Raw genomic sequence first — 20,190 nt, 5'->3', positions numbered from 1 at the left:
TATGGGGCAATTTAGCCTGACCAATTCACCTAACCTGAACAGCTTTGGATTGTGGGAGGAAACTGCAGCACCCGGAGGAAACATAAGCCTCAAGAAATATTCTTTTTTTTGGGCATGGCCAATTCATTTCAGTGCAAGGTACTTTTACATAATTGCATACATGTATGCATGGAAATTTAAAGGCCATAATTTGCAAGTGAGTCTTGAGTTACCAGAAGTTTGCAAAGAACTAAAGAAAACAGTGGTCTCAGGAATTCAAAATTTCAATATGTCAAAGGCAATACTGGGGTACCCTGCATATGATTTCCAAATCTCTCTATGCGATGGTTTCTTTCCTCAGGACATTTCTGGTTGTGTCATGACGGCTAAAGATACACTAGTTAGAAACCCTAATGTTGCATCGTGTAACCACCAAAATATTAGGAGAGCTATGTACATTTTGGTCATTTTCATTTAGCAATTTCTATATTCCCTGATTCTTTCCCAATGTCCCACGCAGGATGCAGGTATACTCTAGCATTAAATGGAGTCTTGGAGGACAAGTTTTACGTATTCAACTTTTCCATTATAATATTTGAGAACCATAAAGCCAAACATAAAGATATTCTTGTCTTTTGGAACATTTAGCCTCCTGTGTCTTTATAGAACTTACACTTTTCATTGTTGTGTAGGGCTGAAAAAAAGTGTGATTTAGCTTAAAAGAAAATACAAGACTGAAGAAATTTATCACTACTGGAAAGAAAGGGACAAGGCATTTCAAATTAACCTGTTGAGACTTCTGACCTAGTCCACCCCCAGTCCAACACCGGCACCTCCATGTCATGAAAGAAAGGGAGATAACAGTCAGAAGTGAGAGGAAAGGGTCGTGAAGAAAGTGAACCAGTGGTGAATTAACAGGAAACTCCATGAGTCAGCACAGCATCATCCTAGAGGAATAACATTACATATTGAGCAGGTCCTTCTATGAAAACTGAGACAAAAGTTAATTTTTAAATGTCAGTATCTCCCAATATTCTTAGTTTAATTTGCCACATATGGGATTTCCTATAAAGTTGCAGAGGGGTAAAATGCACTTTGTGCATAATTCCTTTCAAGTGTGCGCTGGCTATAACAGGAAATAGGAAATTTAGTAAAAGCACCACTTGGTTTTAGCAAATATGATCTTTGTTCTGCTTTACTCCATCTCAACTACTAGGAGACTTGCAAGTGTATTGGGATAGCAAACATATTAAGAGGAGGCAATGGCCTAGTGGTGTTATTACTGTACTGCCAATCCAGAGACCCAGGAAATGTTCTGAGGACCAGGGCTCAAATCCTGCCATGGCAGATGGTGGAATTTGAATTCAATAAATATCTGGAATTAAGAGTTTGATGATGACCATGAATCCATCGTTGATTGTCAGGAAAAACCCATCTAGCTCACTAATTCCTTTCAGGAAGGAAATTGCCATCCTTACCTGGTGCGGCCTACATGTGACTCCAGACGCACACCAAAATGTTTGGCTCTTAACCTTCCTTTGTGCAATTACGGATGGGCAATTACTGCTGGCCTAGCCAGTGACACTCATATCCAGTGAATGAATTTTTAAAAATGACTTTACATTACTAAATATTTTCTTTCAAAATTATAATAAATTATTGCCTGCCATTAATTAGCAGAAGTTCATGCATGAATTCCTCACTTTATGTAGTACCCTCATTGTTATTACAGGCTCCAAATACAGTTGGATGATATATAAAAAGTCAAATAATGAAAATTCTAAAACTATTCAACAATACAAGAATCTCTCTTGCTCACAAAATGCTACAGCCTTGGGTTGTGCAGACAAACTGAAGCAGCAACTTTTGAACAATTCTACAATGAAATCTTTTCTCATATCTTGTACATTTCATCTTCTTTTTGTTCCACCAAATCCTGTTAAAGCAAAAGCGAGAGAATAATTTGAACCCTTAATTTTAACTGCTTTGCAAATACATTCTATATCTTATATAAAAAAATCTTTTGCATACGATGCATTTAGGCAGGAAACAATTTGCTAATGTGGCAGTCAGGCAACTTCATTTAATGTTTAAATAAAAGCAAACTAGTGCGGATGCTCGAAATCGGAAACAAACACAAAATGCTGGAGAACCTCAACATGTCTGCGGAGAGAAAGAACGTGTTAATATTTCAAGTCTGGTGTGACTTCTTCAGAACTTCAATTCTGAAGTAGTGATACAAAACTCAAAACATTAACTCTGTTAGTCTCTTCAAGGGTGCTGCCTGACCTACTGAGATTGCCATTATTTTGTGTTTGACCTTTTTAAGACTTCATTATTTCTCCAACTCAGCTGCCATTTTGAAACTTATTCTTCCCATAGTGTTTCATTATTGCTAATGGACAACTCAATGCTGAAACCTGTATAAAAGGATATTTTGGGTAAATTGGTGAAAATGAAAAGCAGCAAAGCTACTGTCTCAACACTATTTAAAGGAAACCATGTTTACCTGATGTTGTCCTGGTTTCTCGGCTTTCAGGATTCCAACCAGTTTGCCCACTTGTCTGTGGTTGATGCGCAGAATAATTTGGGTAGTGTACGTAAGGTGAAGGGTTTGGCTGTGATCTGAAGTGAAAAAGGTTAAAAAAACATTAGTATTTAGGCTTTAAAATAATATTTTTGATTCAAGTCCAATTAACATTTTGCGCTACTGTGTCAGAAAAGCAGGTATATGAAATTACTTTTCATCCATTATTGGTCCATTAAAGACAAACCCTCCTCAGTATTGCATAACATTTGTACAGGTAAAAATGCTTCAGCTAATTTTTCAGGAATAAATTAAGCACAGCAATGAACACTGCCCAGACTTGTAGACATTAATTAAATTGCTAAATTTGTGGAGGCATTTTTTTTTTGGCAAACGGACTAGATAATGTGATGACACTATAGTTTTAAGAGGTGTATTTTGTCGTTGTTTTTATGAAAGAAAGTTGAGACAGAGATGCCCAGTCAATTAAGCAAATAGCTTTACAGCCTTGGAGTTTTTATTTTAAAAAGGTGGACTAATAAAAACAGCCCACGGAACCAGGATTTTAGTTTTAGCTTTCAGTACTTGCTGGGGTCTTGAAGCTGGATGTGGAAGTTCTTATCCCTCTCTCTGTTACAGCTAAAAGTTTGGGACTGCTGGAATTGCATGTGAGACAATCTATTTTACTGAATTTGCCTTTGTTAAGGGTGCGCTTATGGGACATTACTATATTGGAAAAGTTCATTTGTTTACATATATTATTTTGGTAAGCATTTCAATAGTTACCTTTAAGTCAATTCTTTTCTTTTTATTTTGCCTGTATTTTAACCGTAGTGCAAAAATAAAGTGCGTTTTGATACAAGTCGAGGAGTTTGACTCATCAAATTACATCTGGAATGCAATGTCTTACACTTGCCTTTAAAATGAAAAAAAAAAAATCGGGTCTAAACTATCATAATATATTTTGAGGGGGTTTGGTCTGGTCCATAACAATGTCTCAAACAGGAATTAAACTCAAATATGCAAACGAGGGGTCTTCGAGATCAATATCTCTCAGTGAGACTTCTTTGTAGCAACGGCTCTTGCTTTTACCATGGTGCAAAAATGTGGCTATAGTTTCTTGGCATTTATGGCTTTGAAAACTAGTATTTGATCATTTTTAGTTACAATATAAGGGGAGAAGAGTTCAGGGTTAACTTGCTTCTGTAGTGCTATTCTTTTGGGCACTACTAGGTTTGAATAATGAAAATATTACCATGACGACAAGCACACTGGAAGCCATCTTTGTGAAAAGGTTTGCACTTGTGTTCTTAAGCATTGCTGGCAGCGTGCAGAGCAAATGAAGCATGATTTCAATCAGTGTGCATTGCTGGTTTGATGCCAGTGCTATCCCGTTAAAACTTGACTCTCCAGCCTATATGCCCTCTGGTTCGATCATCTGATCACTATGTTAAACAACAAAGAATGCCCAAAACTATTGTTCAGCAGTACTGGATTCTTCTTGTTTGGCTAACTGCAATACATATATTGGGTGCTTCTCGGTACTTTAAGCAAAAATAGTTGGCTGGACTGAGCTATCAGCTGATGTTGAAGCACCTTGTTGGTGACAGAGGCTTACGTACAAATCTGTTACTTCCTGAAATGTGGCCTGATTAGGTTTTCTTTAGTATTAAGTATGACTGGGACAATGTACAAAGGTCATGCAAAACACAACAAACTGCTAGGGAGAAGTAGATGTTGCGTACACTTTGGCTTGCTGGCATCTGTACTGTCCTTTCTCCTAAGCTAGACTTCATAAGTAGATCCTGCCTTTAAATTATTTGTAGTGTCATTATGGTTGTGTCTGGATGCCTGAAGTCATGCTTCAAGGCATCTCTTTCGTTTTCCCTGTTCAACCATGATTTAAAGTGCAATGTTCAAAAAAACTTGCAAAAAAATAAGTTGCACTTAAATTTAATCCAAAACCTAAGCCTTTCTCTGACCAAGATAAATGCAACATGACCTCCCAACTCCTGTACTCAATACTGACCAATAAAGGAAAGCATACACAATGTGACTGTCATAGACATGAACTTGGTCAACATACCTCACCGCACCCGAGTAAAGCCATCAATACCAACACACCTGCACCATTATCAGTGACCCTTGGATATGTTTCAGGAAGGGTGTTGGAATGGGATGTGGATTGTGGTGAAGATGTGCCCAGTGGGCAATGTGACACCAATGGATTTGAAGGAGCATTCCTGCACCTTCTGGTTCTGCAGGGTGTTTGTGCTTTAAAAGTACTTTACTTCATTCTTAGAATTGCCCACCACAGGGGCTGTGAAAGAATCATGCATAGACCCACGCATTGATTGGTCAGCAATGTCTTAAGAACTTCTAATAGACCCCTCATTTACGTATTGATAGCCATTCCACAGGTTGCATTCTCGACCACCCAAGCTAATGATCAGTGACAACAAATAATCAAAAAATTAAATCACGATTTTTACAGAATGTGAAATAAAATTTTGGATACATGGAGGTGTAGGTTGATACTGAAATATTAACTAATTCTTTAAAACTTGTTTTGTACTCCACAACCACCACAGTGCTCCGAAAGCTAGTGCTTCCAATTAAACCTGTTGGACCATAACCTGGTGTTTATTAAGGACAACCTGGTGTTGTGAGATTTTTAACTTTGTACACCCTAGTCCAACACTGACATCTCCAAATCATGTTTAGAAATATATCAAAATTAGTCAGAATTTAGCAACACCCACTTTTTAAACAGCAGTACTTATGACTCAGGATTATAAAAACCCAAATTTCACTTCATCGGATCAAGGGTTCACTTTTTAATGGGTTTCTCACAAGGGAACAAAAGTGAAATAAGTTCTCCACCCATCTGTTAATTTCACTGATCATTAGCGTGGATGGTCGAGAATGCAACCTGTGGAATGGCTATCAATGACAGAGCATGACTTCAGGATTTTCACCTTCTTCTGCAATTTGGTCACACCTTTAAGTTACCATCAAATTCAAAGGGGTTCCTTACCAAAACCACTGTAAATGTGCATTCATGGCTTTATTAAGGATAATCTGATTAGAAGCAAGAATTCTAAGAAGTGTGTTCATATCATTTAATCTTTAAGACTGTAAATGTAATACCTTCTGCTGGAAAGCAAGTATCCAAGCAAACCACCTGTTCCTAAACCTGTCCAAAAGCCTGGTCCTGAGCTTCTACTCCGTGGATACGCCCCATGAGATGTGTAACCTCGAAACAAAATACATTTTCAGATTACACAAGGCAAGATAACCAATAATGGTGGAGCAATGCTGGATTTTTCCAATGAATATGAAGGAGCAATCATAGAAATGAAGCAGAAGAATATGTGGCATCTTGTGATGAAGAAAGATCTTTTTTTAAACTCTAATGAAGACAGGATAGGCAACAGTTGCATTAAATGATTAAAATAGGATAAAATAAAGGGAATGCTAGCACAGGCTAGAAGCAGTTAATAAAGGTTTTTGTTTTTCATTGCAGAGACACTTTTCTCTGGAAATAAGGAGAGGATTAAGCTGCAAAGCCATAGAGATGTATAACTCTTCGAACCAACTCGTCCATGCCAACCAGCTATCCCAACCCAATCTAGTCCCACATCCCTCCAAACCTTTCCTAATCATATACCCATCCAGATGCCTTTTAAATGTTGCAATTGTACCAGCCTCCACCACTTCCTTTGGCAGCTCATTCCACACATGCACCACCATCTGCGTGAAAAAGTTGTCCCTTAGGTTTTTATATCTTGCATATCTTTCCCCTCTCACCCTAAACCTATAGCTCTGGACTCCCCCACCCCAGGGAAAACACCTTGTCTATTTACCCTATCCATGCCCCTCATGATTTTATAAGCTTAAGGTCACCCCTCAGCCTCCAACACTCCAGGGAAAACAGCCCCAACCTATTCAGTGTCTCCCTATAGCTCAAATCTTCCAACCCTGGCAACATCCTTTTAAATCTTTTCTGAACGCTTTCAAGTTTCACAACATCCTTCCAATAGGAAGGAGACCAGACTTGCATTCAATATTCCAACAGTGGCCTAACCAATCTCCTGTATAGCAGCAACATGACCTCCCGACTCCTGTACTCAATACTGACCAATAAAGGAAAGGATACCAAACACTTTCATCGCTATACTATCTACGTGAGACTCTACTTTCAAGGAGCTATGAACTTGCACTCCAAGATCTCTTTGTTCAGCAATACTCCTTAGGATCTTACCGTTAAGTGTATAAGTCCTGCTAAGATTTGCTTTCCCAAAATTCAGCATTTCGCATTTATCTAAATTAAACTCCATCTGCCGCTCCTTAGTCCATTGGCTCATCTGATCAAGATCCCGTTGTAATCTGAGGTAACATTCTTCGCTGTCCACTACATCTCCAATTTTGGTGTTATCTGCAAACTTATTAACTATTCCTTTTAAGCTCGCAACCAAATCATTTATATAAATGATGAAAAGTGGAGGACTCAGCACCAATCCTTGTGGCACGGCACTGGTCACAGGCCTCCAAATCTGAAAAACAACCCTCCACCACTACCCACTGTCTTCTACCTTTGAGCCAATTCCGTATCCAAATAGATAGTTCTCCCTGTATTCCATGAGATCTAATCTTGCTAACCAGTCTCCCATGGGGAACCCTGTTGAACAACTTATGAAGTCCATATAAATCATGGCCACTGCTCTGTCCTCATCAATCCTCTTTGTTACTTCTTCAAAAAACTCAATCAAGTTTGGGAGACATGATTTCCCACGCACAAAGCCATGTTGACTATTTCTAATCAGTCTTTGCCTTTTAAAATACATGTACATCCTGTCCCTCAGGATTCCCTCCAACAACTTGCCCACCATCGACATCAGGCTGCTCACTGATCTATAGTTCCCTGGCTTGTCCTTACCACCTTTCTTAAACAGTGGCACCATGTTAGCCAACCTCCAGTCTTCCGACATCTCACCTCTGACTATTGATGATACAAATATCTCAGCAAGAGGCCCAACAGTCACTTCCCTAGCTTCCCGCAGAGTTCCAGGGTACACCTGATCAGGTCCTGGGGCTTTAACCCCATTTAAGTCAAATCAACAAAATGTAAAAACCATGAAACATATAGAGAAACATGGGAAGGACATAGCAGGGTGTTTGAATTAATGAAGCTAAATGAGGTAGATTAAGGACATTAGAAATATGGAAGCTGAAGGGAAACAAAGCTCCACGGTAACATCCTTTCCATTCAGTGATATTGCTTAAACTCCATTGGAGTCAGCTAACCTCAAATGAACTAAAAAAGATGGTAAATAGAAGACCCGAATGAGCAACACAATTATAGCCATCGATTTTTACCTCAATTGTGACTTACAAGTTCAGATGTGGAAAATTATATATGTGATCATTTGAAAAGCTGATTAGACAGATTCTGTATCAAGTTAGACAGAATTAGCACTAATTCAGGTGGGTGTGTTAGATCTTCTCTCTTGTGCAAAGGTAAGAGAATGACACAGCTAAGAGAAATAGGGAAGGGAAAACTGTTTTTTTTAAGCCACTGATGCCACGAGTAAAGTATGCAGCAGTAGGAAAGATAGAACAGAAACCTCAGGAAGAGAAATTGTATTTGCATAGTATGTTAATCCAGCTTTACCTGGAATACAACTCTGATCACTGATGGGAGGAAAAAAAGAAATAAGGGACACAAAGATAATACTGGGCAGCTTGTTATAAGGAGAAACAACTAATATTTCAACAGTTTCTTTGAGGTCTTGAGACACAGTGGGCCACACAATCCCTAACTTGTGGATCCCTACCTTGGGGCCAGAAGTTCCAGTGTAAATCCCATGACATAAAAGTGTGTCACAACATGTCCAAGGAGGCTGACTGCAACCAATTTATACTGAGTGAGGCTCAGTGCTGATATTACAGAATAATTCTAGATCAAACAGGGTGCAGACAAGACAAATGTCAACATGGAAAACCCAGGTCATAAGTTCTACAAAAATTCTCAAATTTAAAAATAAGATGAATATACAGATTAAACTTAACTCTTTCATGATTGGACTGCCAAGTTCAAGACAGTAGGTTAAAAATATCTGGTGTATAAAAACAAATTTGAAATATTGAGCTTTCAATTTCCTAGACTTAAAGATGTTGAAGGTTATGAGGGATTTTAAAGACATAAATATAGTTTTTCTTTATGACAAAATAGCAACCAGAGTCAGAGGTGCAAGTTCAGAAACAGACCCTACGGTCCAACTTGTCCATGCTGACTAGGTATCCTAAATTAATTCAGTCCCATTTGCCAGCATTTGGCCCATATCCCTATAAACCCTTCTTACTCACATACCCATCCAGATGCCTTTTAAATGTTGTAATTGTTCCAACCTCCACCACTTCCTCTGGCAGCTCAGTCCATACATGCACTACACACTGCTTAAAAAGATGGCCCTTAAGTCCCTTTTAAGTCTTTCCCCTCTCACCTTATAACTATGCCCTCTAGTTTGGATTCCCTACCCTGGGAAAAAGACCTCGTCTATTCACTCTATCCACGACCCTCATGATTTTATAAACTTCTACGAGGTGACCTTTCAGTCTCCGACACTCCAGGGAAAATAGCCCCCGCCTATTCAGCCTCTTCCTTTGGTTAAATCCTCCAACCCTGGCAACATACCTGTAAATATTTTCTGAACCCTTTCAAATTTCACAACATCTTTCCTATAGCAGGAGACCAGAATTGGGCACACTATTCCAAAAGTGGCTTAACCAATGTCCTGTACAGCTGCAACTTGACATCCCAACTCCTGTACTCAATGCACTGACCAATAAAGGCAAATGCCTTCTTCACTACCTTTTCTACTTGTGACTCAGTTTTCAAGGAACAATGTATCTGCACTCCTAGTTTTCTTTGTTTGGTCACACTCTCCAGGATCCTATCATTAAGTGTACAAGTCCTGCCCTGACTTGCCTTTCCAAATGCAAAATTGCACATTTATCTAAATTAAACTCCTTGGCCCATCTGATCAAGGTCCCGCTATACCGAGATAACCTCCTTCACTTTCCATTGCACTTCATTTTGGTGTCATCTGCAAACTTATTAACCATGCCGATATTCACATCCAAATCATTTATATAAATGACAAACAACAGTGTACAGCACTGAACCTTGCTGCACACCACTGGTCACAGGCTTCCAGTCCGAAAAACAACCTTCAACCACTATACTCTGTCTCCTACCAGAGGTGTGCAGGTGAGATAATCAGTAAAAGCAGGTCAAATTTATAAAAATGTTTTTACACAACAAAGAAATGGAAGCAGCATATATAGCAGCTTTTAAAACTTGAAAGGGGAAAAAAAAAAGGTTTAACCAAGGAACAAATTAAGCAGGAATGAGATGAGAGGTAAGATCTTGAGTGACTTTAACAAGGTGGATGTGGAAAGGATGTTTCCTCTTGAAAGTCAGTAAAGAACCGGTGGACACAGCTTTCAAGTTTGGGGCAGCCCTTTCCAGAAGACCATAAAACATAGCAGAAATAGTCTCCTCCACCATTCAATGAGATCATGGCTGGTCTCCTCAACTCCATTTTCCTGTCTATTCCTCATAACCCTTGATTCCATTACTGAGCAAAAATCTTTCTGTCTTGGCCTTCAATGGACTTAGAAACCCTCTAGAGCTCTCTATGGTAAAGAATTTCACAGATTCACGACCCGCACGGAATAATTTCCTCCTCAACTCTATTCTAATTGGGTGACTGCTCTCTGAGATTTTGCCTGGCATTCTGGACTCTTCAACACTTGGAAACAACCTCTAGAGTCTAATTTGTCAAGTCCCATTAAGAATTGTATATATTTCACCTCTCATTCTTCTAAACTGTAGTTAGAACAGGCCCAACCCACTCAATTTTGTCTCAGAAGGAAATGCCTCCAAACCTACAATTAGCCTAATGTACCTACTCTGGATTGCTTTCAAAACTAACATATCTTTCCTTAATAAAGGGACTAAAACTATTCACAGTATTCAAGGTGTGGTCTAATTAGTACATTGTATTGTTTTAGCAAAACTTCCCTTTTTTATACTCCATTCCTTTTACAATAAATTCCCTTTTGCCTTCCCCATCAGCTACTAAATGTGCATGCTAGCTTTTGTGATTTCTGTACAGACAGATGAGGAGTTTTTTTTTCCTTAGACTGTTGTGCAACTTTGGAACATTCTACTTCATAAGATGCTGGAAGCATATCCATTGTCTAATGAAAATCCATCTAACTCTGTATTAAGTATTCAACGGAATTGATGGTTACTGGGGACAGCCGGGAGTGTGGATTTTGAAACAGAGAATCCATAATCTTAATGAATGGTCTCAATGGTCCACTTCTACTCATACTTCATCTGTTTGTCCAAAGTAGGATGCACATCTGCTAGACCAAGTTGCCTCTTCTGAAGAAATGCAATATTTTAATGATTATTGCTTTCAATAGCTGTACAATCTTATTTTATTAAATAATCCTGACAGATTTACCTCCAAAGTCTGGTTTAAAGCCAGGTGGTGATGGATGTCCAGAGGGGCCTGCATTGTTGAAACATTCATCATAACCTTGAGTACTGCTTTGCGGCATCTCATTACTGTTATTTTGGCTTCTCAAACACATGAGGTAGATCAGATAAGAAAGACAAAACAGTCCAAGTATCACAAGATAAGAGGATGAATCATCGGAATCTGCGGGAATTTCATTGTTATTTGGTTTATAAGCAAATTCAGAATTAGATTTCTTTCTCCGAAGGCCTTCCTCAGTAAGTTCTATGACATATTCCAGTCCGCAGGATCCCCTCAAAATATAAGGATCTTCTGGATAGTTATATCCCTCACAACTGACGGTAATTGCTCCAAATTGATATGCTTTTTCCATGTCTGTCTTGCATTCCCACTATGATCGTGTGTCAGATATGGGGGTTTAAGAATAGATAAAGTTAGAAAGCTCCTTGGGTTAATTACCATTTTAACTGTTCAGTCTGAAAGAAAGAACAATCATAACATTAAATAGCACAGAAGGAGGCCATTCAGCCCGATTTACTTGTGTTGGCTTTTTAAAAGAGGTACCTAGATACCAACTCCAACACTCTTTCCCAATAATCATGCAATTTAAAAGAAAATTTTCAAGTACATGTTCAATTTCTTTCCAAAAGTTGCCAATAATTCTGCTTCTTCATCCCTTCAGATTGAGTTCTTAAGATCTCAAATGCACAATCATTAAAAAAAATCCCAAGGTTGTTTATCCCCCTTTATCAAGTTATTTTCCAGCGATACAATTAACTCTGTCAAATTTTCTATCAGTCCCATTGCCTCAAATCAACAGTTCACTCTATACATTCAATGCTGCACTGAGGAATTAAATTGAAATCCTACCTTTGAGACAATGCCCTTTTGATGTAGAATTTCAGATTATGTTAAACATATTGCCATTTATCTTGCCCTATACCTGCTCAGATCCTGAATATTTTATTACTGAGCCCGCTCTTCTCCAGCATAACTGTTCCCAACTTCCCTTCATAACGCAGGCATCAGTTATCTTTTGCTGCACCAAATTCAATGCCAAGGACTTTTCTTTCACACATTAACCAAGATTAGACACAGTACTTCAGGTGAGGTTGGATCAGAGTTCTGTATGAACTCAGAATCAATCAATCAATCACTCATATAATCAATGGAATGAAATAAATAACACCTATTTAATTTTGTCATTGAAGTAATCAGAAACTGCTTTAGCAAAGATCTACCTTCCAGTGTCCCCAATACCATCTATTATTTCCTCTCCTACGGAAAAATAATATTTAGCTTATATTGCCAATGTATTATCTGTTCCCAATCCACAGTCACATTAAATGACACTTGTCACTTGGCTCCTCAATCTTTCCAACTGTATTATTTGATCAATGTGTTCCCTAGGAAAAAGTGAGGACTGCAGATGCTGGAGACCAGAGTTGAAAAGTGTGGTGCTGAAAAAGCGCAGCAGGCCTGGCAGCATCCGAGGAGCAGGAGAATCGACATTTCGGTCATAAGCCCTTCTTCAGGAATGAGGCTGGTGTGCCCCGTGTGGTTGGAGGGTTCCTAGGCAGAAGATGAGGCGCTCTTCCTCCAGGCGTCGTGTGGCCAGGGTCTGGCGACGGAGGAGGCCAAGGACCTGCACGTCCCTGGCGGAGTGGGAGGGGGAGTTAAAGTGTTCAGCCACGGGGTCGTTGGGTTGGTTGATGCGGGTGTCTCAGAGGTGTTCCCTGAAACATTCCGCAAGTAGGTGGCCTGTCTCCCCAATGTAGAGAAGACCACACTGGGTGCAGCGGATACAGTAAATGATGTGCATGGAGGTGCAGGTGAATTTGTGACGGATATGGAAGGATCCATTGGGCATTGGAGGGAGGTGAGGGCGCAAGTTTTGCACTTCTTGCGGTTGCAGGGGAAGGTGCCGGGAATGGAGGTGGGTTGGAGGGGAGTGTGGACCTGACGAGGGAGTCGCGGAGGCAGTGGTCTCTCCGGAACGCTGATAGGGGTGGGGAGGGAAATATATCCCCGGTGGTGCGGTCTGTTTGGAGGTGGCGGAAATGACGGAGGATGATACGATGTCTCCGGAGGTTGGTGGGGTGGAAGGTGAGGACCAGTGGGGTTCTGTCCTGGTGGCGATTGGAGAGGCGGGATTCAAAGGCGGAGGTGCGGGAAGTGGAGGAGATGCGGTGGTGAGCATCGTCAACCACGTCGGTGGGGAAATTGCGGTCTGTGAAGAAAGAGGCCATTCAGGCTGTTCGGTATTGGGAGCAGATGCAGCGGACACGAAGGAATTGGGAATATGGGATGGCATTTTTACAGGGGGCAGCATGGGAGGAGGTGTAGTCTAGGTAGCTGTGGGAGTCGGTCCGTTTGTAGTAAATGCCTGTGTTGAGTCGGTCACCCGAGATAGAAATGGAGGGATCTAAGAAGGGGAGGGAGGAGTCTGAGACTGTCCAGGTAAATTTGAGGTCGGGGTGGAAGGTGTTAGTAAAGTGGATGAACTGTACAATGTGTTACCTGTTGGTTGTATTCCCATTAGTTTCATATTGTCTGCAAATTTTGTGTCCATTTCAAATTTAAGGATATCCTAAGCAGGAATTAGACCTATAGTAATTCCTGAAGCAACTTCCCAGTTCCAATCCTTTCTTTCAAAAAAAAACTGTTCATAACACTTTAGATAATGTTTGATTCTTTTTAGAAGCACTACGCCTCTGATCAATGTTTCTACAAATGACTTTAGCAAATGATGTTTTGAAGTTTAAATAAAGAACAGTCAATTTAAAATCTATAGATAAAAATCCCCAAAGGATTCTTCATGTAAAATCTTAAACCCACAGCTCAGTATTTTTCATGATACATCATTAGTCAGTCCTCACTCTCCAATGCCTTCTCTCCAGGAAGTCAGGCTACCTCGCAATAGTAACACTATGTAGTGAATTGGGGATGCTAAATTTCCTGTAGTTAGGTGCATTAGTCAGGGGTGAATGTAGGGGAGTGGGTCTGGGTAGGTTGCTCTTCGGAGGGCCGGTGTGGACTTGTTGGACTGAAGGGCCTGTTTCCACACTGTAGGGAATCTAATCTAATCTAATCTATGTTTTTCCTCACTGTTTTCCAAATATTGGCAACATGTTCCTCTGTTTCCTTTTCTCAATAATATAGAAACCAGGTCAATGCCTTATACATGTATAAATTTCATTACTTCATTAAATATTCCAGGATGCAGTTTGTCATAACACAAGATCTGGCATGCTTCATTGTCCTCACAGATATTTTTCCTTCGAGGTCTAATATCTTAATCTAAAAACTGTAGTTCGACGAGGAGAAGATTCCTCTATAAACATGAGCAAATAATTCACTTAGTCAATTTACTTTAGTATTCTTGAAAAGGTTCTACAATTTTTAAAAATTAATTCACGGGATGTGGCCGTTGCTAGCTCGCCCAGCATTTATTGCCCATTCCTAATTGTTTAGAGTGCAGTTAAGAGCCAACCACATTGCTGTGGGTCACACGTCGGCCAGATCAGGTAAGGACGAATTTACTTCTCTCAAGGATATTAGTGAACAAGGTGAGTACTTTTGACAATTGACAATGGTTCCACGGACATCATTAAACCTTAATTCCAGATTTTTACTGAATTCAAATTCCAACCTCTGCCAGAGAAGGATTTGAGCTCAGTTCCCCAGAACATTACCTGGGTCTCTGGACTCATAGCCTTGTAATAATACCACTCAGCTATTGCCTCCCCTTTTTCCTAACCGCCAATTTATTACCATTATTCTATTATTACAAATATATTTTGTAGTCAGTTTTGATTGTCATAGGTATGTACAGAACGGAAACAGACCCTTTGGTCCAACTCATCCATGCCGACCAGATATCCCTACCCAATCTAGTCCCACCTGCCAGCACCTGGCCCATATCCCTCTAAACCCTTCCTATTCATATACCCATCCAAATGCCTTTTAAATATTGCAATTTTACCAGCCTCCACCACTTCCTCTGGCAGCTCATTCCATACACGTACCATCGTGTGTGAAAAAGTTGCCCCTTAGGTCTCTTTTATATCTTTCCCCTCTCACCTTAAACCTATGCCCTCTAGTTCTGGACTCCCCCACCCCAGGGAAAAGACTTTGTCTATTAATCTTATCCATGCCCCTCATGATTTTATAGATCTCTACAAGGTCAGCCCTCAGCCTCCGACGCTCCAGGGGGAACAGCCCTAGCCGATTCAACCTCTCCCTATAGCTCAAATCCTCCAACCCTGGCAACATCCTTGTAAATCTTTTCTGAACTCTTAAGTTTCACAACATCCTTCACATAGGAAGGAGACCAGCATTGCACACAATATTCCAAACCAATGTCCTGAACAGTTGCAACATGACCTCCCAACTCCTGTACACAATATTCTGACCAATAAAGGAAAGCATAACAAACACCTTCTTCACTATCCTATCTACCTGCGATTTTACTTTCAAGGAGCTATGAACCTGCACTCCAAGGTCTCTTTGTTCAGCAACACTCCCCAGGACCATATCATTAAGTGTATAAGTCCTGCTAAGATTTGCTTTCCCAAAATGCAGCACCTCAGATTTATCTAAATTAAATTCCATCTGCCACTCCTCAGCCCATTGGCACATCTGATCAAGATCCTGTTGTAACCTTCTTCGCTGTCCACTACACTTTCAATTTTGGTGTCATCTGCAAACTTACTAACTATACCTGCTATGCTCACATCCAAATTCTTTATCTAAAAGTAACGAAAGTAATTTATATAAATGATGAAAAGTAGTGGACCCAACACCGATCCTTGTGGTACTCTGCTGGTCACAGGCCTCCAATCTGAAAAACAACTCTCCACCACCACCCTCTGTCTTCTACCTTCGAGCCAGTTCTGTACCCAAATGGCTAGTTCTCCTTGTATTCCATGAGATCTAACCTTGCTAACCAGTGTTCCATGGGGAACCTTGCTGAACGCCTTACCAAAATGTCTACCGCTCTGCCCTCATCAATCCTCTTTGTTACTTCTTCAAAAAACTCAATCAAGTTTTATCCTGACTAGTTCCTTAACCTCCTTTCTGTTTCCAGGTCTGTGTTATTTTTAGGCAATGAAACAAATGGTCAAGAATCCTCGTGAGGATACACAACTAATGTAACAAATCAAGTGTGAAGTCTAAATGGAACATAAGCAAAATATATGAAACTACATCATAATTGTAACATATATTTTTCAGGATCAGCAAATATGTAGAAGATGTATGGAAGTATAGCAGAAGAAACAATTCAGGCTTTCATGAGAAATTGATAATCAACTGAAGGGAACACAGTTGCAAGACTATAGGGAAAGAGCAGGGGAGTTGGACTAGCTGAGTTACTCTTGCAGAGTTGGCATGAACACAACAGTCCAAATGGTCTCTTTGTGTGGTGATACCATTCTATGATTCTAACATGCAGTTACCCAAATATTTCTTATTGGCTTCCAGCTAGCTAACAAATAGAGAAGTGTGCGCTTTCTACAGAGCACAAAAACAAAAATGTGACTTTTTAATGAATCAAACTGAAGAACTGTGATTGACAATACAGAGGCTGATCAGAATCTGTCAGATAGCATTTATAGCAGTAATAATGATGAAATTATCTATTTGCCATCATTAACCACCTGATGAAGGAGCAGCGCTCTGAAAGCTATTGTGCTTCCAATCAAACCTGTTGGACTATAACCTGGTGTTGTGTGATTTTAAACTTTGTACACCCTAGTCCAACACCGCCATCTGCAAATCATGACTGCTGATAAGAAGAATTGTTTTCTTAGCAAGGATTACAGGGAGTGGCAGGAAAGTGGAACGAGGTCAAGATAAGATCAGTCATGATCACATCAAATGACAGGGCACACTTGAGAGGCTGAGTTGCCTATTGCCGCTTCTAGCTCTCATTCTTATTACTCCTCTGAAAGTGACAGAAACTCCTACCTTAGCAGTGCTAAAGCCATCGCCATCATTTCTAGCCTGTTATTCTCGGCATTTGTCATCACACAATTCTCTGTGGTGCAAACATCTAATGGACGTTATGCACTACAGAAAAGCTTGTTATTTTCTCCTTCACATCTCTATCTTTGCAATATTTATTTCTAAAACGTAAGAAATGTTGTATCCTGGAAGTAATCCACTTTCCCACTGTACTCCTCCACCCCTTAAAGCATCTTCTGATTCCACCAAAACATATGTTCCCAAGATTGAGAATATGTAAAGGAATTAACCATCAGTGACTACTGCTTTCTGAAGAAGGGTTACACCTGAAACATTGACTTCTCCATCTCCTGATACTGCCTGGCTTGCTGTATTCTTCCAGCCTCCTGCTTGCTTACCTTGGATTCCAGCATCTGCAGTTTTTCTTTTGTTTTGAACTGCTTCCAGAGAGCAACCCTCACTGTAAACTAATTCAATATCACTTGGTTATATTTAGAAATTAGACTGGTACGTTCAACTACATACCTGAACATCATAACCATCCCAACCTTTGTTATAACACTGCACCACTTTCGGAAGCAAGACACTGCAGCCAGCTGAGCCACCAACACACTGCAGCTGAGGTACAGGATGTGTTCTGCGGCCAGTGGTATACTTACCACTGTACAATGTCAGAGCTTGGACGTCACGGAGCAGAATTCTTTCTGTAAACGGAAAGAGAAATTACAGAAATTCTTATTCGCTATTTCATGGAAGAGTTATTGCTTTACCTTACTCAACCATCTTTATTTAATTTCAGACTTGAGGGATGATTGGAAGAGGTATCAGTGGTGGGTTAATTAGGTGAGAAAGAAATAGTGCGAATACAGTGAAACTAAGTCTTTATACTTGTGAACGTCAGACAATATACATAGATTTGTCAGTTATTGCATTAATTGTGAATGTTAAAGGATGGATATAACTCAGCCTGAGAGTGAGCCCTTGACAGTTAAGCAAAAGCTACTCAGCAAATATACTGGCAAATTTAAAATGATTCAGTGAGAACTTTGGGGTAACCTACACCACTCAGCAAGAGTACTGATGCAACAGACATCAATAACGAATCACTTGGCAATTAGCTGTGTTGCTTTACTTGGTAACACTCTTGCTTCTGCATGAGGTGGTTATGAATTGAGGGACTGTTATCAGATCAGATGTTTAACTGAGATCCTGTCTCTCCCTAAGGTCAGGATGAGGTGGTTATGAATTGAGGGACTGTTATCAGATCAGATGTTTAACTGAAATCCTGTCTCTCCCTAAGGTCAGGAACCCCATAGCATCATTTTGATGAGCAAGAAAGCAATGTGCTAGCAATAGTTTATTCCTTACACAACATCACTACAGCTGAAATTTTATTTCAGATCTCCCGCATCCTTGCATTTTGCTGCTGTCATTACCAAACCAGATTTCGTTAGGGTCCATATTCCTAATTGGCAGAAGCCAGAATTTGGTTTTAAAAAAAAGGGGCAGCGGAAATCTACAAGTCTCTCTAGACAAGTATAGGGCGGGAACTGTCACACTTGATAAATTGTTACTATTTAAGGATATTGAGTGGCAGCTGGAGACCTATGACAGGTGATGAGAGTCAGGTCACAAACCTGCCAATGATGAGAGGGGGTCAGAAGTCACACAACACCAGGTTATAATCTTTGAGGAGAAATCTTAGCAACGCCCCTCCCCCAAGTCCCTCCTCCCTACCTTTTATCTTAGCTCAAATTCAGCACCGCCTTCCTAACCTGCAATCTTCTTCCCGACCTCTCCGCCCCCCACCCCAGTCTGACCTATCACCCTCACCTTGACCTCTCTCCACCTATCACATTTCCGACGTCCAACAGGTTTAATTGGAAGCACTAGCTTTCGGAGCGACGCTCCTTCATCAGGTGGTTGTGCAGTGCTCTGAAAGCATGCGATTTCAAATAACCTTACTGGACTATATAAAAGGTAAAAACAGTGACTGCAGATGCTGGAAACCAGATTCTGGATCAGTGGTGCTGGAAGAGCACAGCAGTTCAGGCAGCATCCAAGGAGCTTCGAAATCGACGTTTCGAGCAAAAGCCCTTCATCAGGAATACAGGCAGAGAGCCCGGCCCGGCCCAGCCCAGCCCAGCAGCTACACACCATGATGGCAGTGAATGTCGGGGCAGGTTTCAGGGCCTCCTGCCGTTCCTTCCACCTACGGGGCCGCAGCTGCAGCGGCGAAGCAATGAGGACACCGCTCTCTGGCTCCTACCTGAATCCTGCGCCCCGTTCACCTGCAGCAAAAACGGCAGAAGGCACAGGCCGAGGCCACACCGATAGCGATGGAGCAAAGACATCCCCCTGCCCCCCTCCTCCAACAACGACAAGAAGCCAGACCCAAGGGAACGCATGCGCACTCCTGCGGGCGACCGCACAATGCGATGACGCAGAATTACGTCAGACACCGCGCGGGGCCCTGTCGACGTCAACACGGGGTAGGCCACGCCCATTGCTCTGCACGGAATCTGACCCCAACCTTAGGCCCTGTCACCTTCCCACTGACCCCAACCTTAGACCTTCTCACTGACCCCAACCCCACCCCCACCCACTGACCCCAACCTTAGACCCACCCACTGACCCCAACCTTACACCCTGCCACTGATGCCGACCTTAGACCTTCTCACTGACCCCAAACCTTCCCACTGACCCCAACCTTAGACTTTCCCACTGACTAGGAGAAAGTGAGGACCGCAGATGCTGGAGATCAGAGTTGAGAGTGCAATGCTAGAAAAGCACAGCAGGTCAGGCAGCATCCGATTAACAGGAGAATCGACATATCCGGCATAAACCGTTCATCAAGAATTAAGGGCTTAAGCCCGAAATGTCGATTCCCCTGCACTCGGATTCTGCCTGACTGGCTGTGCTTTTCCAGTATCACACTCTTGACCATCTTCCCACTGATCCCAACCTTAGACCCACCCACTGATCCCAACCTTAGACCCACCCACTGATCCCAACCCACTGATCCCAACCTTAGACCCACCCACTGATCCCAACCTTAGACCCATCCACTGATCCCGACTCCACCCACCGACTGACCCTAACCTTAGACCTTCCCATCAACCCCAAACCCATTCACTGATCCCAACCTTAGACCCATCCACT

General features: G+C 41.2%; 1 protein-coding gene across 2 annotated transcripts; it reads right to left on the bottom strand.

Moving 5' to 3' along the window:
• Positions 1-1,391: 1,391 nt before the first annotated feature.
• Positions 1,392-19,451, bottom strand: saraf (store-operated calcium entry-associated regulatory factor). 2 transcript variants are annotated; one of them, XM_043720442.1, is made up of 6 exons: positions 19,298-19,451; positions 17,554-17,732; positions 11,047-11,452; positions 5,657-5,762; positions 2,489-2,604; positions 1,393-1,915 (listed from the first exon to the last, which is right to left on the bottom strand). In XM_043720442.1, the coding sequence occupies exons 1-6, from the start codon at positions 19,434-19,436 to the stop codon at positions 1,890-1,892; spliced, it is 972 nt and encodes a 323-aa protein (XP_043576377.1). In that variant the 5' UTR covers positions 19,437-19,451; the 3' UTR covers positions 1,393-1,889. The 2 variants fall into 2 exon arrangements, with proteins under 2 accessions (XP_043576387.1, XP_043576377.1); XM_043720452.1 differs by lacking the exon at positions 11,047-11,452 and having other exon boundaries at positions 1,392-1,915; positions 17,688-17,732.
• Between the last annotated feature and the right edge of the window lie 739 nt (positions 19,452-20,190).

The sequence above is a fragment of the Chiloscyllium plagiosum genome, chromosome 2, assembly GCF_004010195.1.
Source record: "Chiloscyllium plagiosum isolate BGI_BamShark_2017 chromosome 2, ASM401019v2, whole genome shotgun sequence".
Lineage (NCBI taxonomy): Eukaryota > Metazoa > Chordata > Chondrichthyes > Orectolobiformes > Hemiscylliidae > Chiloscyllium > Chiloscyllium plagiosum.
Note: the sequence above shows the minus strand (reverse complement) of the source record. Positions and strands in the feature narration are given on the sequence as shown.

What these genes read in the sequence shown, in the direction of transcription:
- saraf (XM_043720442.1), bottom strand. Translation starts at nt 19,436, where the DNA reads ATGCGTTCCCTTGGGTCTGGCTTCTTGTCGTTGTTGGAGGAGGGGGGC. An exon ending in GAACGGGGCGCAGGATTCAG is followed by an intron (nt 17,733 to 19,297) that starts GTAGGAGCCAGA and finishes TTCCGTTTACAG; the next exon opens with AAAGAATTCTGCTCCGTGAC. An exon ending in GGGATGGTTATGATGTTCAG is followed by an intron (nt 11,453 to 17,553) that starts GTATGTAGTTGA and finishes ACACGATCATAG; the next exon opens with TGGGAATGCAAGACAGACAT.